Consider the following 25242-nt stretch of genomic DNA (forward strand, 5'->3'; position numbering starts at 1 on the left):
ACCGCGTGGCTGGTATCAGGGAAGATCCCTGCTAGCCAAACGCGAAAAGCTCTGGGCCAATTCCCCCTCCCCCCCTGCGCTTGGCTAACTGCAGGGAAGGATTTCTTTTCAGCCACAGGCAAACAGCCCAGTAGGAACGGCCACCTCTGTCCCCTTAATTAAATTCCCGTATTTCAACCAGGTTACCATGAGCGATATCACTCTCCTGAGGATTACACAGCGAGATAAAGAACGGATGTTGCTTGAAGGCCAGCAAACACCGGGACCATACGCTGCCAGGCTTTGTCATGCAATGATACCAGATTACTTGCTGCAAGCATGGCGTGGTCAAGTGTCCTACCATGGAGGACGGAATAAGGCTGCACTGCCCAGAAACCTTGTGGCAAGGCTTTTGGAGTACCTCCAGGAGAGCTTCATGGAGATGTCCCTGGAGAATTTCCGCTCCATCCCCAGACACGTTAACAGACTTTTCCAGTAGCTGTACTGGCCGCGAATGCATCCTAAGTCCTCAGGGCAAAGTAATCATTAAAAAACGCTTGCTTTTAAAACAAGTTTTATATTTTAAAAGGTAAACTCACCTGAGGTCCCTTCCATGGAGTCATGGTCTTGGATACTGGGTTGGGAGGGTACTTCAGTCAGGCTGAGAAAAAGATCCTGGCTGTTGGGGAGAACGGAGTGCTGGGTGCTCTCCGCAAGCTCGTCCTCCTCCCCCTCCTCTTCCCCGTCCGCAGAATCCTCAGGTGTAGCTGATGAGATTATCCCCGCCTCGGAATCCATGGTCAGAGGTGGGGTAGTGGTGGCGGCCCCCCCAGAACTGCATGCAGCTCGGCGTAGAAGTGGCATGTCCGCAGCTCTGACCCGGAGCGACGGTTTGCCTCCTTTGTTTTTTGATAGGCTTGTCTGAGCTCCTTGACTTTCACGCGGCACTGATCTGAGTCCCTATTGTGGCCTCTCTCCATCATGCCCTTGGAGATTTTTTCAAAAGTTTTGGCATTTCGTCTTTTTGAACGAAGTTCTGCTAGCACTGAATCCTCTCCCCATATAGCGATCAGATCCAGTACCTCCCGTACGGTCCATGCTGGTGCTCTTTTTCAATTATCGGCCTGCATGGTTACCTGTGCTGATGAGCTATCTGTGGTCACCTGTGCTCTCCACGCTGGGCAAACAGGAAATAAAATTCTAATGTTCGCGGGGCTTTTCCTGTCTACCTGGCCAGTGCATCCGAGTTCAGATTGCTGTCCAGAGCGGTCACAATGGTGCACTGTGGGATAGCTCCCGGAGCCCAATACCATCGAATTGCGGCCACACTAACCCTAATTCGAAATGACAATATCGATTTTGGCGCTACTCCGCTCGTCGGGGTGGAGTACAGAAATCGATTTTAAGAGCCCTTTATTTCGAAATAAATGGCTTCGTTGTGTGGACGGGTGCAGGGTTAATTCGATTTAACGCTGCTAAATCCGAATTAAAGTCATAGTTTAGACCAGGCCTAAGAGTTGCTTTTTAAGACTGCATGACTACTGTATAAAACACTGGCTCTTGAAGTCAAATCTTTAACTTTTAAAATTCATCCTAATAATTGGTGATGGTTGTGTGATGAGAATACTTGAGCTTTTAAACTAGAGCAGTATCTTTGGAAGTAAGGAGGATGGAAAGACTAGCTCTACTTTTTAGTAAATATCTGTTAAGTATGTTAGTGTTCAGTGCCAGCATGTGTGGGTAAGCCAGTGTTTTCATAAGTTATTGATTTAATGTTGGTGAAAGCTGCACCATTGTGAAAAAATTACTGAGTTTGTGCAGATGTTTTATTGTGATAGATCTATTATCCAGCTATTAGAAGATAAATGACTGATCTTTCCCAGTTTCCATGCCTCCAGAAAATTGAAATAAGAAGGGGAATATCATTTGGGCTGTATGATTAGGGCAGGTGGGATGGCCATTAATTATGAGAGAGAAATATCTTGGCAGGCATAGGCCAGTGCAACATATTATCAATCAAACCTCGATGCATTTCTTGTGATGACCCAGCACTCTCAGGTTTTTGCAGCGTTAATTAGAATTCATGACAAAATAGATGCAAGGAAACGTTTTGTACCCTTCATAATTTTATAGAAAATTTATTGTTATTAGAGGAACCATTTGCTTAGTGTGATTTTTTTCATTACCAGCTTGTCAACTAGCATAGATAATCTGGAGAAAATATGAACTCCATAGATTGGGTGTCACTTTTGTTGATGGTTCATGTAGTTTACCTTGGAGCGCAGCTAATGGCTGAAGTTCATAGCAACAGCACAGAAAAACGTGGCAACCAGTGAAAGACAAATGAACCATGTTTATTGCTTTAATATAAAAAATACATAAATGGAAAGATGCATTTGAATTTGACCAGCTCATTGCTAGTTTTGTGGGAGTGATTTATTTTTTCTCCTTATACATAAAAGCTGCTATTGACACAGTGAGATGGAAATTAACTGACTGATTTTTGGAAGCCAGTATTTTTTGGTTTTAAATTCTGAGTGGATCATTTTGTTTTAATTCTAAATGTTTTTATAGAATATTGATGCTTTAATAAACTAAGATTATCAGCTGTGCCTCTGATGTTTGTTTAGATATACAGGAGGGTCATACTTTAGGGGAAATGGGTAGCGCTAACTAGAGAATGGTCCTTTTATTAGGGAAAAGTTAGAAAACTTGGGTATTCTTTGCTCTTGCTGTCTCTAAACTTTGAATGTGTTCTAAATCCTCCATTCTTGTCTCTTGTACTAAAACCTTGCTTTTGGAAAATGGAGAGAATATAAAAAAAATCAAGTTAATCTAATATTTTCTTAAAAAGTAGTATGCACATTACAGTAAGTGCTATGCAAACCAACTCAAATAATTGGTTCATGAGCTGTAAATATAACAAAGTATCTGCCAACCTCATCACATTCTTTGCATTTGATGGTACACAATGAAGTTCTTCTGGCGCTTAAAAAAAAAAACCAAAAAACCCCCTAAAAGTCCTGTGCTCTGTTAAACAAAAAAAACTAAAAGTCCTGTGCTCTGTTATGGAGGTATCAGGAACATGAATGACTAGAGTATGACACTATATGTGAAAGAAAATGTAGAATCAAATGAAGTAAAAATCTTAAATGAATCCACATGTTCCATAGAATCTCTATGGATAGTAATTCCATGCTCTAATAAGAATATAACAGTAGGGATCTATTATTGACCACCTGACCAGGACAGTGATAGTGATGATGAAATGTTAAGGGAGATTAGAGAGGCTATCAAAATAAAGAACTTGATAATAGTGGGAGATTTCGATTATCCCCATATTGACTGGGTACATGTCACCTCAGGACGAAATGCAGAGACAAAATTTCTCAATACTTTAAAATAACTGCTTCTTAGAGCAGCTGGTAGAGGAACCCACAAGGGGAAAGACAATTCTCGATTTAGTCCTGAGTGGAGTGCAGGATCTTGTCCAAGAGGTAACTATAACAGGACTGCTTGGAAATAGTGACCATAATATAATAACATTTAACAGTTAAGGGGAACTATGCAAAAATGAGGAGGTTAGTTAAACAGAAATTAAAAGGTACAGTGACTAGAGTGAAATCCTTGCAAGCTGCACGGATACTTTTCAAAGACACCATAATAGAGACCCAACTTAAATGTATACCCCAAATTAAAAAACTACAGTAAAAGAACTAAAAAAGAGCCACTGTGGCTTAACAACCATGTAAAAGAAGCAGTGAGAGATAAAAAGGCATCTTTTAAAAAGTGGAAGTCAAATCCTAGTGAGGTAAATAGAAAGGAGCATAAACACTGCCAAATTAAGTGTAAAAATTTAATAAATGCCAAAAAGGAGTTTAAAGAACAGCTAGCCAAAAACTCAAAAGGTAATGAAATGTTTTTTAAGTACATCAGAAGCAAGAAGCCTGCTAAACTACCAGTGGGGCCTCCGGATGATCGAGATACAAAAGGAGCGCTTAAAGACGATAAAGTCACTGCGGAGAAACTAAATGAATTCTTTGCTTCAGTCTTCACGGATGAGGATGTTAGGGAGGTTCCCAAACCTGAGCCGTCCTTTGTAGGTGACAAATCTGAGGAATTTTCACAGATTGAAGTGTCACTAGAGGTGATTTTGGAATTAATTGATAAACTTAACAGTAACAAGTCACCGGAACCAGATGGCATTCACCCAAGAGTTCTGAAAGAACTCAAATGTGAAATTGAGGAACTATTAACCATGGTTTGTAACCTGTCCTTTAAATCGGCTTCTGTACCCAGTGACTGGAAGATAGCTAATGTAATGCCAATATTTAAAAAGGGCTCTAGAGGTGATCCCGGCAATTACAGACCGGTAAGTCTAATTTCAGTATCGGGCAAATTAGTTGAAATAATAGTAAAGAATAAAATTGTCAGACACATAGAAGAACATAACTTGTTGGGCAAAAGTCAACATGGTTTCTGTAAAGGGAAATCATGTCTTACTAATCTATTAGAGTTATTTAAAGGGGTCAACAAACATGTGGACAAGGAGGATCCAGTGGACATAGTGTACTTAGATTTCCAGAAAGCCTTTGACAAGGTCCCTCACCAAAGGCACTTACGTAAATTAAGTTGTTATGGGATAAGAGGGAAGATCCTTTCATGGATTGAGAACTGGTTAAAAGCTGGGAACAAAGGGTAGGAATAAATGGTAAATTTTCAAAATGGAGAGGGGTAACTAGTGGTGTTCCCCAAGGATCAGTCCTAGGACCAATCCTATTCAACTTATTCATAAATGATCTGGAGAAAGGGGTAAACAGTGAGGTGGCAAAGTTTGCAGATGATACTAAACTGCTCAAGATAGTTGAGACCAAAGCAGATTGTGAAGAACTTCAAAAAGATCTCACAAAACTAAGTGATTGGGCAACAAAATGGCAAATGAAATTTAATGTGGATAACTGTAAAGTAATGCATATTGGAAAAAATAACCCCAACTATACGTTGTGGCAGAGCTCCGACCTAGTCCCTGTGCGTCCCGTGCTTCCAGGTGGTTTATGCTAGCTTCAGAGGCTCACTGCAACCCTCCATGTAGCCCTTCTCTCTCTAGGGCCAAGGATATTGTCTAATGAGCCCTTTTCATCATAAGCCAGCAAGGAGGTTGGTGAGAGAATTCCCACAGTCTCTGTTGCTCCTACGGCCTCATACCAAAACAGTTTAGCCTCCTGTCCTGACAGGGGCCTGTCTTCCCTTCCCAGGAGGATTGGGGGGAACCCGGGCCCGCCCTCTACTCCGGGTTCCAGCCCAGGGACCTTAAAGGTAGCAGCTGTTGGCAGCCAAACTTTCACTGCCAGAGTTGCTATATTTCTCTGGGCCACTTCCCCACAGCTCTCCTGCTTCTCCCTTCTTCACCCTTACCAATGACTTGAGGGTGTCTTCATTAACCAGCCCTTCAGCTGCATTTCCTCTCCCCTGGCTCTCCCCAGCCTGACTGGAGTGAGTCCTTTTATAGTATCAACAAGGGCCTTAATTAGAGTCAGGTGTTCACATAATCTTAATGGCCTCACCTGACTCTTTGCAGGTTAATTTGAGTCAGGTGTTCTCATTAGCCTGGAGCAGCCCCTGCTCTGGTCAGTCAGGGAACAGAAAACATACTGGCCACTGGATTAGATCTGCCTTCTATTACTTTGTTGTACCCAACTGGCCTGGGTCTATCACAATGTACAATTAGCTGTAGCTACATTAGCCCCCATCATATCAGGAAAGAGATCTTGGAGTCATTGTGGATAGTTCTCCGAAGACGTCCACACAGTGTATAGCAGCAGTCAAAAAAGCAAACAGGATGTTTTTAAGGATCATTAAAAAAAGGGATAGCGAATAAGACAGAGAATATCTTATTCTCCTTATATAAATCCATGGTACGCCCACATCTTGAATACTGTGTACAGATGTGGTCTTCTCATCTCAAAAGAGATATACTGGCATTAGAAAAAGTTCAGAAAAGGGCAACTAAAATGATTAGGGGTTTGGAACAGGTCCCATATGAGGAGAGATTAGAGGCTAGGACTTTTCAGCTTGGAAAAGAGGAGACTAAGGGGGGATATGATAGAGGTATATAAAATCATGAGTGGTATGGAGAAAGTGAATAAGGAAAAGTTATTTACTTGTTCCCATAATATAAGAACTAGGGGCCACCAAATGAAATTAATGGGCAGCAGGTTTAAAACAAATAAAAGGAAGTTCTTCTTCACACAGTGCACAGTCAACCTGTGGAACTCCTTACCTGAGGAGGTTGTGAAGGCTAGGTCTATAACAGGGTTTAAAAGAGAACTAGATAAATTCATGGAGGTTAAGTCCATTAATGACTATTAGCCAGGATGGGTAAGGAATGGTGTCCCTAGCCTCTGTTTGTAAGAGGGTGGAGATGGATGGCAGGAGAGAGATCACTTGATCATTACCTGTTAGGTTCACTCCCTCTGGGGCACCTGGCATTAGCCACTGTCGGTAGACAGGATACTGGGCTGGATGGACCTTTGGTCAGATCCAGTATGGCCGTTCTTATGTTGTTATAGTCCAGGGGTGGCTAACCTGTGGCTCTGGAGCCACATGCGGCTGTTCAGAAGTTAATATGTGGCTCCTTGTATAGGCACTGACTCCGGGGCTGGAGCTACAGGCGCCAACTTTCCAATGTGCCAGGGGTGCTCACTGCTCAACCCCTGGCTCTGCCACAGGTCCTGCCCCCACTCCACCCCTTCCTGCCCCCTCCCCTGAGCCTTCCGTGCCCTCGCCCCTCCCCCCCCGCCTCCTGCATGCCACGAAACAGCTGATCGGGAGGTGCGGGGAGGGAGGGGGAGGCGCTGATTGGCGGGGCTGGGAGGGGTAGGAAGCTCTGGGAGCAGAGGCAGGGTGCTGATGGGGGGGGGCTGCTGACATATTACTGTGGCTCTTTGGAAATGTACATTGGTAAATTTTGGCTCCTTCTCAGGCTCAGGTTGGCCACCCCTGGTATAGTCGCACAGTTGAGTGGCTGACATATATCCAGATAACTATAGATATGTTCCATGCATTTAAAATAAGAGTGATAAACGTTCTAATTTAATTTTTCTTTGCATCTAATAGAACAAAAATGCATGTTTCAAAAGTATTATTTATTTTAAAAAAGGTAAAATTCCAATGCCCATTATATTAGATCCTGAAAAAGGCCCTGAGTGCATTAAAGCTGCTATGAATCTAATGCAGAGTGGATGTACAGATGGACCACTGAGTCTGTAGTTATGCAGGTAAAGTGGCCAGCAACTCCTGAGTTCTCAGAACACATCACCTTTCAGTAAAGTGCAAAGGAGTTGATGGGTGATCAGCCTTCCTGCAAATCCAGCTGCTTATTTTGAGCCCAAATATGAATTTAGGAACTTCACTTCAGGTACCATTCTTAAAAATTTTGGCCAACATTTTAAAGAAACCTCTCTGTATGTAAACTACATCTAAATCTACAATATTTTGTTGCCGTCTGTTTTCAAACTAAGCGTAATATTTGAATATGCTGAGGTACATCCTAGTAGTTTTAATACCAGTATAACACAAGGTTATTATCTAGTCCTAACCACCAAATAAATAGAAATGTGTTTAATTACATGAATAATTACCTAACTTGTCTATTACATCTATGCAATAATAAAGATTAATATAACAAAATTAAAAAATACTGAAAACACAAAATTACCTTTCTAAATGTGATATAATAATGTTCTATTTTCTGTTGCAAGTATAATGCATTTGTATTTAGTTCTTACAAATCATAAATTCTTTGTTCTCTGGAATGCATTGCGTATCCAGTAGGTACCAGCACATGGGCAGGGTTTGGGACAATAAATGCAACTTCACGTTTAGACTTATTAGTAATTCATAAAATTCCCACAGGACTTGAAACTTGTTTAGCATAATATCAAGACTATATTCTGAAATGTTTTCTTTCAGTTGTAGTGTTGGGTGCATACTAATAGCCCAAATGTAGAGGAAAAAATGTAGCATATGAATATCATTGTATTTAATATTTCTCAAGAAGTGCCATTTAAATAAACTATATTTCTATTTAATTGCTTACTTTAAGTCATTGGGGAAATTTTAGAAGATGAAATGCACATCCCCAGTGCTCAGATAGAATGACATTATTTGCTGCCAGAAAGCTGGATTGCAGGCATGCTAACTGCATACATATCAGTTACTTCATATAGGAGTTTTATCATGTTAGATGTTTTGCTTAACATGTTCCTTGACACAAAGCAAATCTTATTTAAAACAATTAGGAAAGGAAGAATAGTAATTCTTGATATATTGACAAGTGCTTATGCTGTGTGTAACTGATTTCCTGGAGGCAAAACTTAAGTATATACTGTAGGGTGTTTGCTGTTCTGTTTTTTATTATTGAAGGTGATTATCCCAATAGCTTTCTGTAGAAGAGTAGTAGACTAGAGGAGTCCAAAGTCCCAAACTAAAGTTATTTCAAATTTATTTGATTAGGAGCTTAGAATTCCTTTGTTTAAAATTTCAAAAATTGTGTTATGGAATACAATTGGTTTGTCTTTGAAGGTTGGTTGTCTCTGAAGCTTGATGTCTTTCATAAAGTGACTTGCTGCCATTATTTCAAGGATTCCCCACAAAAGTTTTCCTCCGTAGCACTTGAGAAACCCCACGCAGGAGGAACCATGTGTTTGCAGATAATAGGTCTCTAGAATCTGTTCATTTAGTTTTTTCATGAAAGCAAAATTACTTTCATAACCAAGGAAGGAGGAAAAATCATATGGCAAGGAAATTTTTTATTGTATACATCCTGAAAATATTTATACTATGTTCCTAAAAATATACTGACTGTGCTGGTGGCATAAACATTCAACTTGTGCACCTTTGAAATTGGAGGGAGGGGGGCAAATAACTTGTAGAAGAGTCTGGATGGATTCTGAGAAAATCCTCTGAGAAAATTGCTGAAAATATCTAACACATTCAAAAGGCTTAACATTTGCTCTTTAGAAGTAATTTTATGAACCCCAGGGATTCTGGCAGTGATTGTTTAGCAGTCAAGAGAGGGTGTTGGCTCCATTATGTCAGAAATCACCATACTTCCTCCTCCAATTTGATCATGGAATGTTAATAAGTGCACAACACTATTTTGTACTTGTACTTACCGTTAACTTGCAGATGTGACGTTAGTCTTGCATCTGATAAATTCTTTGTGAAACCATAAATTACCACCCCACCCCCTAAAAAAAACTCAAAATAAACAACTGGTTTTGCTTGCACTATATCTTCAGTGCTAGGGTTGAGATTAAATATGTAATAGAAAGTTAGTTTGTTTTGTTTGACAAAAGGACATATTCTGCCAAATATACTGATTAATGCAATTATTCAGAATCCATTTTAAAATAAGACTCAACTTCTGTGAGTAGAGGGGGAGTCTCTTTTTCTGGCTACTATCTTTTTGCATAATGGACATGCGTTAAAGTACTGAGAATTGCCAATATTAGTTCTAAGTACTCACGTATGGATCTATAGAGAGAATCACTGACTTGTTTTTACAATTTTGTTTTCTAGCTGGTGGCTGGGAGTGTGGTGATGGCATTTGAGGAAGTGTGCCCGGATAGAATAGATCTGATTCACAAGAACTATCGAAAGCTGTGTAATTTGTTGGTTGATGTGGAGGAGTGGGGGCAAGTTGTTATTATCCACATGCTAACTCGATATGCACGTACACAATTCGTGAGTCCTTGGAAGGAGGTAAGTTTGTCTCTTTTGTTCTCAACAGCTTGACAACATAAATACTTCAGATTGTGTTGCTGTTCATGAAAATGCATAGTTTCACCTTCATGAAGTGGATACTACACCTCTACCCTGATATAACGCAACCCGATATAACACGAATTCTGATATAATGTGGTAAAGCAGTGCTCCGAGGGGGGGGGGGGGGGCTGCGCACTACGGCGGATCAAAGCAAGTTCGATATAACGCGGTTTCACCTATAACGCGGTAAGATTTTTTTGGCTCCCGAGGACAGCGTTATATCGAGGTAGAGGTGTAGTTGTAGAACTGACTTCTTTTAATAATAAATTAAATTTTTTTTTTTTTTTTTTTTTTAAATCTTCAGTTAATTTTTTTTTTTTTTGGGTAGCATGAGAAATCTTCCTTCCAAGCTGTGTAACCACGTGCCTGCCTTCTGTGCTCAGGGTGTTGCTGAGTGGGTGGGTGTTCCCAATAGCTTAGCACTCTTCTGACAGCTGTGGGACTCTGATTGTAATAGCTTCACTCTCTACACTTTATGGAAATGTTGATATTAAGAGTTAGATTTTGAAAAACTGGTTTTCTATGTTAGGAGCTTCGTTGTTTAGCTTTTATTGCCTGTCATAGCCTTCATTGCTGAAGGGTTCTTCCCTTATCTTGTGCAGAGAGTCCTCTTAGCCTTTTCAAACTGTGTTTGTGTAGATGTCAGTGCAGTGAACAATATCAACATTTTGACACAGTATATACTATTCTGATGGGTTATCTACAGACCTATGTTTTGAAATAAGACCGGTGTTAGTTAAGCACAATAATTTTAGATATCTAAAGCTCTTTATGCAAATGTAAACTTGGAGTGCCATTAGTATGCTATTTTTTTTTCTTGCTGTAATACTGGTAACTGTCTACTTTTGTCCTTGCGTTAATAAAAGGGGGTGTCCATATTTCATTGCTATTTAAAAACAAAAAAGTAACGTGCTCCAGCAATTAGTGATGCATATAACACCCATTTCAATTGGACTTTACTTCTGAAGAATAATTAAATAAAATTAAGTACTTTTGAAAAGAACATCAGAAAACATTTTTTTAAAATAAGAGCTGTTCGGCAGTAGTAATACTATAGTAGTTTATTGTATGAAATCATTGAGTTACAGAACTTTAAATAACATTTCACTGTATGCATCTTTATAAATTTGAGTTTATTTCGTACTCGTTTATAGTGTTGGTTTTGAGATTGGCGGAGTACAGTTAGGTACTTTTTGTCAGTTACTTTCATCTTCTACATTATCACTGTGAATGTACCCAGTGGGCTTAGTAAATTATGTATTTTCATAGTGATAAAGTAGAAGATGAAAGTACCTGACAAAAGTATCTCAAAACCGGCGCTATAAAATAGTATGAAATTAACTCAAATTTATAAAGATATACAGGTGTTTGTACAGAGGCGTCCCGATATAGATAGACCACCGTGCCACCTATATTGCCTATGCTATATTTTCTATTGTATTTGTCTAGATCTAAATGTTTCTACCAGAGTTCTGCTAATACACCTAAATATACACATGCAGGCACCTTAGATATTTCAGTCATAAATATTAATTTATTAGTTTAATTTAATTCTTTTAAACTTGTGGTTTTGTGATTTGAACAAAGAGCGAGAGAGATGAGACCATCAACCTGATTCTCACACGTGACTTATAGCTAGGATTTGATCCTTTTGTAGGTATTGGGAGCTGAAATGCTATTGTGTATAACACACTTTTCCATCTAACCCAGATATGTTTCATCCTATGTGTCTGTATAGTCAGAATATGACATATACAAAAGGTATAGAAAGAGACATTATAAGCTCTTTGGAGCAGGTATTATTTTTTTGTTCTGTGTTTGTATAGCACCATGCACAATGGGTCCTGATCAATGCCTGGGGCTCTAGGTGCTATGATAATACAAATAATAATAAAAATTCTTCTGCATATGAGTTTAATGGTACCTAGTGTGTTTTACTTCCCTTTTAATTGTTTAAACACACATAGTAGCTTTAGAAGAATAGAATTGCATAGAAAAATATAACATTGATTTTGAATATGAAATAAACATACAAAAACATAGAGTACAGCTTGAGGCTCATCCTTCACTATGTTGTTTATTGCAACTGCCTAGGTTTTTTTTAACTTATGGTATATAATAACCGTTATTAAGAAGTCTTCTGATACACTGTAGAACTGCAAACAGCACTATTTAGTTAATATCTTTAGATAAGCAATTTTTAACCATATTTAGCAGGCTGATAGGCCTGACTGCGCCTGCTTTGCTGGTAGGGAGAAGAGGTAAGGATTAGGACATACCTGAGGGAAGCCAGCATTCCACAGTTGATTCTTCTTCTGCCTCATGACCCACCTGCAGAGCCCCATGCCCAAGAGCAGTTAGACTTGAGATGCGTTTCTCTGCCTTTCCCATCATCCTGTAAGGTTGCCTTCTTAGATGAGAAGATGGGTTGGATGGCCCCTTTTCTCATGGAATATAGTTTCTCTCTCTGGTGCTGCTGTGATGTGTGCTGCCTCTATCCATGAGAGTCTAATAATTTAAAAACTCAAGTCTAAAATGAAAGCATTTCCTTAAATTTACTAAAATATAACATTGTGTTTACTCTCTCCATGCTTTCAATATTGAAAAACTTGGGTAGGAGTGAGAGCAACATTTCAATGTTACCATAAGAGCCATAACTTTTAAACAAAACAAATAATGCATCTTATAATAATAATAATTAATTAATAATAACAATAAATAATAAAAAGTGTGTGGGTGTGGGGGGGGAGGCAAGGGAATTGGTCTATGCTTAATATATTTTAAATGGTCCTGACTCGGCGAAGAAACTTATGTCTTAAGAAGAATAGGGTGAGCAAGAATGAGTAGACATCTTTTGTCTTTTTGGCTGGAAACAGTTGTGTTGTGTAATGGAGTGTTGGAGGCTTTTTTTGAGTGGTGGGAGAGGGTGGCTTAACATGGCATCAGCCCATCTGTTCTTATGTTTACAATGGAGAAAAGACAATATAACTATTTTAAGTGAAAGCTCAGAATTCATATTTATGGGCATTACTATAGCCATCATCACCGTAGTAAGAGTTGTAGAATGCAGTAAAAACTTCTGAGACTGTAGTGTCATAAGGCTTTGTCGAGACCCCTAGAGGGTATGTAGTGTTAAATGGTTTAACTTTTCATTCCTTTGCTTTTGAGGTCTTGTCAAATATGTTGTGTGCAGCAGCCTTAACTGATAAATAACATAGTGTTTATGTGTAATGAAGAGTGAATCAGGAAACGAAAAAATATTTTGAAGACGTCTTTTATGCACTACATAGGGCACACAATTTTTTTTTTCTTTGCTTCATAGTTCAAACTCAGTATTTTCTTCCAAGCTTAGCTAAGAGACTGTTCTTCATGGGGAATTATCACTTCCCAAGGCTTAAATTTTTTGTTTGGCCATTTAAAAAAAATCAATGTTGGTAGTTTAAAAAAAAAAAATTATACCTTTCAGTTAAACTCTTCTCGTTTTCCCATAACTCAAATGACTGAAAAGGTTTTCCTCCAACTTTGCAAAAGTATTCACTTCTGGGTTATTCAGACAGAGCTTGATCTTGCCCCATTTAGGTCCATGGGAGTTTTGCCATTTATTTCAATGGGAGCAGGATCAAACCCATCATGTAGGTAATGAGGATCACATAAACACAGCATGGGAAGGTTGATCTCAGAACTAGAATTCTTGAACAAATGAACAAAATGTTACAATGGAAGTTTGTACATAACCTTATTTCATAGCTTTTGCTATCTACTAAAGCTGTAGCTCTGAATATTTAAATATACTATACTCATGGAATTCCCTGTTCATGTAAATGTCATTGCTTGATATGACAAATATTTAGTATTGCAATTTTATATGTTCAGTTGACTATGCTGTTTATTTTCTAAAACATGTTTTACTATAGTCGTTTTTACAAAGGATGCTCTTTAGTTTATATGGAGTTTCAACTATTCCCACACTTTATTTTTTTTTAAGCAATTTAATAAAACTTCTTTAGCTAGAGTGAGTTTGGCTCAGCCTGCAGCAATTAAATTGCTTTTATTAAATAGTTTGTCATTTTTAGCTTGCCTAATCCTTCTGATCTTTGAAAGGTGATCTGAAAAGGGGGGGGGGGGAACCCACTTGCATGCCCTAGTTTTTACCCTTCAAAGTATGAGGGCGGTTGAGACTTTATACTCTTTTTGTTTATTGGAGATTTTCTTGATGGACTTAGCTAGGTGTATCAAAAGCTATTGTGAGATTTCTCATCCTACTATAGAAGGGGTGGCATATTAAATCCTTAATAAAGATGGCATGTGTGTCAAGTGTTTTAGATAAACGTGCGTTAACGAAGGAGGAAAAAACAAAGGAAAAATAACCCCAGAAATAACATTTAAGTCTGTGTGTTTCCCATATTGGGGTTCAAGAGAACTGGGTTTCCACTTGATTTGAAGGAGCAGGTAAATCTATTTTCTTTTGAAGAGGCATGTTATTGAAGTGTGCAGGAATTCAGCTTTCAATATTTTTCAGGTACACAACACTTCAATAACCCTACCTGCTTGTAACATATCTAGACTTGATAAAATTACCCTTGTCTGTCCTGATTAGCACCACTTCAGAAACTTTGGTTAAAACATTTTGTTCTTCAGCCCAGTGTCTCCCACAGTTCTGGACATCTAGGGCTGCTTTCCTCTCTCTGCAGCTTCATGGAGGTGAATCAGCAGTTTGGCACCTTCTATGCCTCTGTGCTCCTGCTTGCTGCGGCAGCAGACGGTGGCAGTTTCTGTTGCTCCCACCCTTATTTTTTCTGTTTTATCTTTTTCTGCCCAGATTTTGGGCAGTGGAGTATAGTTCCTTCCTCTTCAGTGTTCTTCCTCCTTCCTGGATTGGTTAACCTTTTGGGGGTTTAACCCAACCTCAGCCTCTGCTGCAGCATCTCCCTGCCAACTCCTCTGCTCCTATACAGGCAGGGTAGCCGAGAAAGCACTAGGTTAACAATCCAAGCTGCTCTCCATTTGTGAGAAAGCCTTCCCAGGCTTGGCATGTGGCCAGTTATGCCCAGTCTTTACCCAGGCAACTAATCCTAATGCTGGTCCTGGGGCTATGAGTCAGATAGGCCAGTGGGGGTCCTCTACCCACCACGGCAGTTGCAACTCCACAGGGGGAAAGCTGGACTAGTGCAGAGCAGGAAGAGGCTCCAGAAGTGAGGAGGACCCTGACTTCTTGACTCAGGAGGTAAGTCCCAGGCAGAACAAAGAGAGGAGGCTTGCGGGTTCTCAGTTCCCTCCCGCCCAACCAGTAAGTCTTAAAGTGGGTCATGAGCATCCTGAGGAAAGAAGCAGAGCTTCTAATCAGACTCCCTTGCTCCCTCCCAAGCTGACTAGAAGGGCTCTGACAATGTGATTCCCCCCCTCCTCCAGAAGGAATGGGACCCAACAGGGGAGGATTCTGAGTCAGACCTCTCAAGAGGACTTCAGGCCCTAAAGAAGGCAAGCCACCAGAGGTCTCACCAAAGCTGCAGCAGAGCTTCTACACTCCCAAAGCATGCTGAAAAAGGTTAAAAAAAAATCAAAAAGGCTAAAAAGGGAAAGAAAAAGTCCCAAATCCAGGACACAAGAGTTTTCTTCCTCCTCCTCCTCCTCCAAAGAGGATGGCAAGCTGTCTGGCTCTGAATCCAACAGGATGGGGGCAAAGATAAAGCTAAGGTTTTTTTTCCCTCTATAACTTTCAAGAACGAAAGCTCTACTACTAAGATCTTGACAGTGGATGTTGGTGTAACATCCCTTGCCAGGTATATAGTTATTCCCTCAAAAGAAGATTTCTACCCAAAAGATCCCTTGGATAGAAAAATGGAGGCCACTCTCACAAAGGACTTGGGAGTCTCCTTCACTACCTCCAAGCATTCCTGGCAGCTGCCTGCTTTGCAAGAGCATCTTTGTCCTGGATGGGCGATTTCAAAGCCCTTAAGGACAGAGGTCATCCTGACTTTGGTTCCACTTTAAAGAAACTCACCCCAGCCAAAATCGTTTGTGGCTGATGCCACAACGTATGCAATGAGGTTCTCAGCCCGAACCATGGCTTCTAGATCAGTAGCCAGGCACCATCTACAGCTCTGACCCTGGAAGGTGGATATTCACTCTCAGCAGTTCCTATGCTTGGCCAAGCTCATAGGCTCCTTTTTGGGGAAAGCTGAAGAAAGTGGTGGCTGACAATGCTGCAAAATGCAAACAGTGAGGAAGGGTAAGACAAAGTGCCACCAGGAGAGAATATAGACTGGCTTGCAGATAGAGGCACTCCTAATCCTCTACAGAGGTGCCAGCGAAGGGACAACAGATTCTCCAAGGAAAAACAGTGAAGTCGAGGTTCAGAGGGAAAGACTGGAGGGATCAACCCTCCTGCCCCTGCTACACCAATCCACTTTATGACAAAGATCGCATAGGCCTCCACCCAGCACTGAAGCTAGGAGGCAGAATTTCCCTTTTGCCAGAGGAATGGCTTTCAGAAACCACAGACAAGTGGGCCAGAGTTTATTCCCTCGAGCTGCAGGCTCCACCCCATCCACTCTTCATCCAATCACCCAGTTCCAAGAACCCTGTAAAACACAACTTGATCCAGAATGAAATCTCATTTTCTGGATATGGGAGTTGATATTGTGTTCCCTCAGAAGAAAGGTTTTCTGGGTTCTATTCCACCTTTTTCATTGCGCAGAAATGCGGTGGGGTATCCGAGCCATTCTCAACCGCAAAAGGCTTAACAAGTGGATGAAGAAAAAGTTTTGGGTGGAGACCCTGGCTTCTATTGTGTCTTCGCTGTTCTGGAGGGATTCCTTGACTTCAGTAAATCTAGTGGAAAGATATTTCCATATCCTCATCAGACTGTACCACCACAGGCTTCCAAGGTTTGTGTATGACCGGAAACATTGTTTGTACCAAACACTTCTGTTTGGCCTGTTATTGGCACCCAGGGTTTTTTAAAAAGATGTTGGTAGTGATAATAGCCAGACTCAGGTTGCAGGGAACCCACCTGTACAGTTTCCTGCATTATATTCTGGTAAGAGCTCTGTCACAGTCAGCAGTGTGCAGGGCCATGTCTCAGGCTCTCCTCCAGGCACACCTTTTCATCATCAATGGCAAGAAAAATTCCCTGGTTCCATCCACCAGAATAACCCATCTGGGAGCAGAAATAGACACCTCAGTAGCAAAAATGTACCCATCATTAGAAAGGTTTCAGAAAATACAGGAATTGATTATCTTGCTCCAGCTGCAAGTGTCCTACTATAGCTCTTTGATTCAAACTGCTAGGACTGCTAGTGTCATGCACAAGGATCACTGCATGGGTAAAATCGTGCATCATATGTCTTCAAGCCTTCATAGTAAGGGTGTGGAACCACTTCTCAGAATGCTTGAAAGTTCAATACGGGTTCCAACACAGGTGTTCAACTCCATTCAGTGGTGGTCAGCCCATAATGTCTGCAAAGGGATGCCCATTTGTCTTCGAGATCCTTTAGTCTTCATAACCAATGCCAGTTTGACAGGCTAGAGAGCTCCCTTGGAGACCCAAACAGCCCAGGGCTTCTGGAGCAAGGAGGAAAAGGCTCACAGCGTAAACCTCCTAGAGCTGAGAGTCGTCAAACTAGCTCCACAAAGGCTCCAAATCACCCTAAGGGGGAGCCACATCCTGGTTCAGTCTGACAATATGACTGTCGTTGCATATCTAAACAACCAAGAGGGAACAAGGGATACAACTCTATACGCAGAAGCAATGGAAATAATGAGGTGGGTGGAACAGTTCCTCCTTTCCCTCGTAGCAATCCACATCAAAGTGCATTGGAACCAAAAGGTAGACTGGCTAGCAGATGTAGAGTCACCAACTCTTAGTGGTGCCTGAATCCAAGAAGTTTTTGATCTCATCATTCAGAAGTTCAGCCTCCTTTCAACTGACCTGTTGATAAATCATACGAATGCAAAGAGGCCAAAATACTTCACAAGGGAGGCAGACCCCAGAGCCATGGAGAAGATGCCTTATTGCATAGTTGGCTGCAGGGCCTACTTCATGCGTTTCCATCCTTCCTGCTACTTGGAAAGGTGGTCCCGAAAATAAAAACAGAACAGGTGATGGTAATTCTTAGAACTCCTTGTTGGCCAAGGAGACTTTGATTCTCAGACCTAATAGAGCTGGAATTACCCACTCCAGCTTCCGTGGAGACAGGACATCCTCTTGCATGGTCCTCTTCTTCATTTGGACCCCAAATAGTTTTGTCTAACAGCCTGACTATTAGACGGAAGCGCTAGAAGGTCTGTTTGTCTTCCATAGTTATTAAGACATTAATTTTGTCAAAGAGAATATCAACACTAAAAGCATATTTCTCTGTCTAGTCCAGATTCTACAACTGGTGCCAAGAACCCAGCGCAAATCCTGGAATACCAGCCATTCTGGATTTCCTCCAAGAAGGCATAGACAGAGGAGGCCTTCAGCCCAGTATAGTTGCATGTCAGATGTCTGCTCTTAGTAGCATGTTATTTACAGGATCCTTGGGTTCCCTGACACAGTCCACAGGTCTGAAAGCCAGTGTCTTTCAAGCTGTCCAACTGACCAGACCAAGGGTCAGGGTACTCTTTCCAAAATGGGACCTACTGCTGGTTTTGAGGGTCCTGACTACCCATCCCTTCAAGCCTTTGACTTCAGTGTCAGCTTTTTATGTATCCATTAAGTCTTGTTTCTTAGTGGCTGTCAAGTGTTGGAGCTGGCAGCCTTATCTATATAGGAACTTGACTCTGTGTTCCATGAGGACAAAGTGGTGCTCAGGATACCTGAATTCTTTCTTCCTAAGGTAAATTCCTCCTTCCACACTTTCCAAGAAGTTGTGCTTCCTTTGTTCTGTCCAAAACCACAGCGTCCAATGGAAAAGACGTGGGGACACCTATGACTGAATGCACTCCTGTATTCACACCATTGTAATGATCTTTGTACAAAATATGCCTTATTGAGGTATCATTTGAAAACTAATAACTTGATGGTCAATAATATCATTGTGAAATGCATGTAACAACATTATAAGTAAAGTTATGAACATAAACTGAAATTGTCTGAAATGTGATTACCAGATGAGTCTGGGTAAACCAGTTTCTCAGAGACAAAGGACAAACTGATGCCTCTAGCCAAATGTCAGCAAAACTAGTGGGCAATAACCTGTCAAGTGGCCATTCTTTGGCAAGGAAGGGGGACAGGAACAGATTGAGCTGCATTTTAGCAAACAGCACAGAACCCCTTTCACCACCTGACTCCTTCTCTCCATCCTCACAGCAGGAACACATCTTATTTAGGGATAATCCTCAGGAAAATGCTTTTCAAAGGGTGACTGAACTATAAAAGTGAGGGGCAAAAACACCCCAAGTTATCTGTCCCTATTCATCTCCATTTCTTTTACCAAAGAAGACAAAAGATACAGCCTTTGGACTTTGGGAGCAGATACGGGGCTGAGAATATGATCAGCAATGTTACTGGGAGCATGTGGTTAGGGTCTTTCACTTTGAACTAAGTCTAGTTTGTTAAAACACTTCCTAGTACTAAAATTTATCTTTTTCTCTTGTGACCATTTCTGACTTCAATGCCTTGTACTTGCACTCACTTAAAATCTCTTTGTAGTTAAATAAACTCATTTTATTCTTTAATCAAAACTAATCCAGTGTTGTGAACGGTGTGGGTAACTCCATTTAGGGTAGAAAACTGTTTGTATATGGATCCCTTTACAGGGGCAACAGACCTAATATATCTGGACTGTTCAGAGGGCTGGTCAGTGCAGAACACACATTTTGGGGAAAAATCTGAAACTGAGTGGGTTGGGGGGGTCTCCCTGCAACTGGTAACCAAGGCTGGTGGAAGACAGAGTATGACTGATGTGTGATTGGCAGGCTACAGTTATACGCAGACACACGGGGTTTTATCTGATTGCTGGAAGGCTGTTTGTGAGTGGCCCAAGTTGGGAGCTACGGCAGCAAAGCATTGCGAGGCACCCAGATTTGCAGGGTAGGAGTGACACAGCCTTCTCAGGTTTGGATTGCACCCTGAAATGTTATAACTCCTTAAGTGTCAGAAGAGCCTTAAAAATCTATCTCAAGCATACAGAGTCCATGAGAAGATTAGGCTCTTTATTTACAGGAGAACCTCAGATACAAATGCCAGAGTTACGAACTGATCGGTCACTCACACACCTCATTTGGAACTGGAAATAGGGAATCAGGCAGCAGCAGAGACCAAAAAAAAAAAGTAAATACAGTTCAGTACTGCGGTGAATGTAAATTTATTAAAAAAAAAAAAAGGGGGGGGAAAGCAGCATTTTTCTTCTGCATAGTAAAGTTTCAAAGCTGTATTAAGTCAATGTTCAGTTGTAAACTTTTGAAAGAATAATATAACGTTTTGTTCAGAGTTACGAACATTTCAAAGTTACGAACAACCTCCATTCCCGAGGTGTTCGTAACTCTGCAGTTCTACTGTATGTCTTTCCGTGAAAAATGCTCGGGATTTGGAGTTTCCAAGTCCTCCATCATGAGGTGGATTAGACTATGTATTGTGGAAGCCTACAAATCATCAGAGGTTCCTATCCCAGCAGGAATCAAAGTCCACTCCACCAGATCTTTAGCAACCGAATGGGTGGAATGAGCAAGTGTTTCCACCTCGGAAATTTACAAAGTGGCCACTTGGTCTAGAGCTAACCCTGGCATTAAGCACTACAAGGTGGACTTTTTACTTTCTTTGGAGGCTGTCTTTGGCAGGAAGGTGCTGCAGGAGGTGAACAATAAAAATACAGATGTAAAACGGGGGGAGTACTTCTTTTCTACTGAGCTCTTGTTCCCTAACTCTTCCTACATCTGATCACTACTCACTACTTCCCAGATGTCCAGAATTGTGGGAGATGCTGGGCTGCAGAATGGAAAACTTCATATAGATAATTTCCTTTCTGCTAGCAGTCTCTACCACAGTTCTACCCGCCCGAGATGGCTCATGAGCCTCTGGTCAGATATTAAGTGGAATTGTTACCATCGGACTGTCTTTCTTGGTCTAATGTACATATTTATTTGATCTCTGGAATATGTTATAAACAGTTTATATAGGTTTTATAGCTTAGGAAAAACTCATCTGGCGGCAGGTGGGAGCGGAGGGGGCGTTGTGAGAGCATGAGGCAAAGAAATGCTGATCTGCCTCCAGGAAGCTGCAGAGAAGCAGCCTAGACATTCAGAATTGTGGGAGGCGCTTCTTGCAGAAGGGGAACATTGATTAAAAATTTTACGTTCTTGGTTATATATGTAGTTAATCTCTGTTTCATGTCTAGCAAAGGGGTAACTTGTGTAGTTTGAACAAGGCTATATAATAGATCAATACATGCACCCAAAGCCCAGTTGATAATGCCTAAGTGCTGTGAGAGTGTATGTACGAGTGACATCTCTTTGGAGCTCTCAGCATGTTGGGCTCTGATGGTTCATATATGCTTAGTGAAAAGTTGTGCCTTCTTGATACAAAGCTATAGTTGCTATTGTTTTGAAAATTTTATTTCACATTTTCATATAGTCTATGATCTGTTACATGCCAACCATAATAAATATATTTTGACAAACTACTAACTTCAGTGAAATTTGATTTGTGGCTCTAGGTTTACTACTACTTAACTTATTAAGCTCTGTACCTCTTATTTTAAGATTAGAAAAATAAAAACAATATAGAGGAAAAGCCTTGTATGTCAAGTACAGTCATTTGATTTAAAAAATAATTTAAGTGGATTGTCTGGAGTTCCCATTTTTCATTTTAGATTGAAATAAAATTGTTTTGCAATAAAGCAGCTTGTCTGAAAATTGCTTAAAATAAGAAAAATGCTAGATAATGAGATGTTCAGGTAAAATATTGTCCTAAGGCACCCAAGTCTGCTTATTACAGGTGTGTGTATAGAAGGTAAGCAGTTTGCATTACCCTATGGGCTGGTCTACACTACACAGTTAGGTCAACATAAGGCAGCTTGTGTCTACACTACAGCCTTCCTGCCACTGATATAAGTGCTCTACTACACCAACATAATAACTTCACCTTCACGAGAGACATAAGGTTTATGTCTTTGTAGTTAGGGCGACCCAGTATCTGTGTAGACACTGTCTCCCTTACATCGGCTGTCATGTCAATTTCACTGCTCCTGCTGTGAAATTGACAAAAAAGCTGCTCCCTTGGAGAGCAGGGCAGCTGGACCCTGCTGTCAGCTGGGAGCCGGGGTGAGAAGCCTGAGGAGCTTCCCCTGCTCCCAGCTGGGAGCCGAAGCCTCCCGAAGTGGGAGCTAGCTGGGTGAGAAGCCTGAGCAGGCAGTCTTGTCAATTTCCTGGTTTGGTGAGCTGTGAAATTGACCAGGCTGCCCAGCTCCCTGTGGGGGGGGGGGGGCAGGAGGGAGGCAGGAGAAGCCAGGGCTGCTGGACCCCACTCCCCAGGGTCGAGAAGCCCAAGGCGGCTTCCCCTTGCTCCTGGTGGCGAATGGGGAATGAGGAGGGGGAGCAGTCCTCCAGGAGCCCGGGAGCCTGTGGGGCAGCTAGGCTCCTGGTAGTGTAGTGTAGACATACCCAATGTGTTTATATTAAAACACACAAAAATTATAAGCAGTAATTTATGGTGTCTGTGATTGAGACTTTTTAACATAGTTTTTAAACTGGATGGATAACTACAACAGTTTATTGGATTACTTGTATGCCGCAATAAGTTATAATGTCAAGGCAAGAATATAAACTGATTGTCAGGCTTCTGCCTGTGCCAACCCCAAAATGCTTCACGATGGTACAGTTTAGATAATGTTTGTTTACATTGGCATGTGCTTGAATGGAAAATTGGTCTTTCTGGCTATTCAGCAATTAAATTTAGTAGAAATACCTTTTAAAAATTAGTTGATATGCGTACCTTTTGTCAATAAGTTCTCAAATGAACACATTATACAAGGCATCTTGTGTAGTGGAAGAGATTTTTAATTTAGTTTATTTGCCTCATTATAGATCAGTATTTAAGTTGTTTATATGTAAATGTACGAATTGAGGAACAATTAAGTGTTGACAAAGTAGATTGCAGTCATATCAATTGCAGTGCATTTTCCATAATTTTTCTAACTGACATCTTTGATGATAAATAGTGGATGCCAAGTCAAAGCCGATTATACAGTGCACTAGGAATTCATGGTGCTGTCAGGAAGAAGACCGATTGACTTTAAATTTACATATTAATGAGAAGATTTGTTAAGAGGGTGCTTGACTATAGAAAATAACAGCATATTTATAGGGCACGACATTTTACAAATAAAGCTGATGCAGGAAAATGGAAATTAAACCTTTTAGATTAATAAATTCAAGACTGCTAAAGTGCATATTTGCATTTTCGTTTTCTTAAATTTACCTTACTCTCAGAGTAACATGGTTTTCCCTTGTTCAAGCTGAATCCACTAATCCTCAAAGACTAATGCTTTAACATTTCGAATTAATTTTTTCTTGCATTCTTAAACATCTTCGTAGTTTTAAGTTTTCTTTTTTTTAAATTTCTAATTGTGAGGAAAAACTTCCTTTTTTAGAACAAGGTTGCTTTTAATTATGATGCAGGTCTAATATAAAAATCAGTTCTTACAAAATTTTGTTTTAATGCCATATATTTAACTTTTGTGACAGTGTAGGATCAGTAATTGTATTGATTAGCACTGTGTTGGAAAATAAGCTTTCTTTATCCTATCAGTCTTGGATGAAACTTCAGTTTTCAGTATCTAAGTGTAACAGCTTAAACAATATTCAGTAATCACCCCAGAGGATCAAATCTTTATTTGCTGTGACGTTTTAAAAATAAAATCCAAGATTTTTGTTTTATGTAAAGTGCTAATTATGCTCTTTGATATGTGGGTGCTCCTCACTGCACATTTCGTAAAATTTAGTAATATACATACATAAACGGCAATTTTTATTTTTTTCTCTGAAGAATATATAGCAAATTTTACTCATATTTGAGGACACAGTAGAATTATGGGGATACTTGATATTATCTTAGTAGTTAAGGTTATTTTCTAAAATGGGCCTAAAATGGACATACTTTTCTGGATCCCCTCCCCCTCTAAAAGTATGTGTCCCATGGGTGTGAAACTTCACACAAGGCTACATTTTTATGCCCTTTGAATTTTCTATGTAGCTTTTGTTTGGTTTCTCTTCATAAATTTTTAATAGGAAGTCTTTGAATTTGGGGTCTGGCTGAAACTTTTCCTTAGCATTTCTACTTTTCATGACTGACCATTATCTCTTAAACACCCACCTTGTCTAAGATTTTTTGTAGATAGTAAGGTAATATCTTTTTATTGGACCAACATCTGTTGGTTAAAGCAATGTCACCAACTCTCATGATCTTTTCATGAGTCTCACGATAATTAGAGTCAAGTGGATATGTGATGATTTCAGCCTTCATTCTTAAAGAAAAAGTAAGTTTCTAGCCCTCGTGGCTGTGGAGAAAGCTTCAAAACGTGACCCCCAGTGCACCCTAGAGGCACAGAAAGCAAATAAAAAGAACATCAAATCTATTATTGTTACAGAATCTCAGGATTTTTGGTGAGCTTGACTCCTGATTTTTAAACATTTGGGGTTGGCAATACTGTGAAAGAGACAAGCTTTTGAGCTACATAGAGCTCTTCTTCAGATCTGGAAAAAGGACTCTGACTATATCTACACTGTGGCCTTGGCTACACTGGCGCTGTACAGCGCTGCAACTTGCTGCGCTCAGGGGTGTGAAAACACACCCCCCCCGAGCGCAGCGAGTACAGCTCTCTAAAGCGCCAGTGTACTCAGAGCCTGCAGCGCTGCACGCTCGCTCGCAGCGCTGCAAGCTATTCCCCTCGGAGAGGTGGAGTACATACAGCACTGCGAGAGAGCTCTCGCAGACGACTACACTCGCGCTTCACAGCGCTACCGCGGCAGCGCTGGGAAGTCCCGAGTGTAGCCACGGCCTGTGTAGGACCCATGGATTTTGAAAGGTGTGTTGTGAGGGGTATGGATCATTGTAGCAGTGGAGTTGTGTCTGCAGGTTTTGTATATGTTATGGCAGGGTCTGGATTCATGGGTCTTATGCATGCCTATCACAACATGTGGTGTACCTCATCCAGTGCACTAACTGTCACAGTAAAAAAAAGACAATCACTATGCCCTTGAATGAACTCTCACAGAAAAATGATACAAGACAAAAACACCATATCACCTGTGGATGAACACGTTTCACAAAAAGATCATTCCATATCTGACCTCTGTCCTCATCCTCAAAGGAAACGTGCACATCATCTTCAAAAGACGAGCCTGGGAGCTTAAATTGATAAGTTTGCTAGATACTAAAAATCACGTCTTAATAAAAACACTGTATTTATGGTTAATTACAACAATCTGTACACAAGAATGGCCATATTGGGTTGG

The 25242-nt window shown here is 40.6% G+C and overlaps 1 protein-coding gene across 2 annotated transcripts in view; it reads left to right on the top strand.

Annotated features, from left to right (window-relative positions):
- Positions 1 to 25242, top strand: part of AP3B1 (adaptor related protein complex 3 subunit beta 1) — a 276090-nt gene that overhangs the window by 86378 nt on the left and 164470 nt on the right. For both annotated transcript variants that reach the window (XM_065406916.1, XM_065406915.1), the window contains exon 7: positions 9562 to 9744. In XM_065406916.1, coding sequence (XP_065262988.1) covers positions 9562 to 9744 — 183 coding nt within the window. The remainder of the gene's footprint in view (positions 1 to 9561; positions 9745 to 25242) is intronic.

Source organism: Emys orbicularis, chromosome 6 (genome assembly GCF_028017835.1).
Source record: "Emys orbicularis isolate rEmyOrb1 chromosome 6, rEmyOrb1.hap1, whole genome shotgun sequence".
Taxonomy (NCBI): Eukaryota; Metazoa; Chordata; order Testudines; family Emydidae; genus Emys; species Emys orbicularis.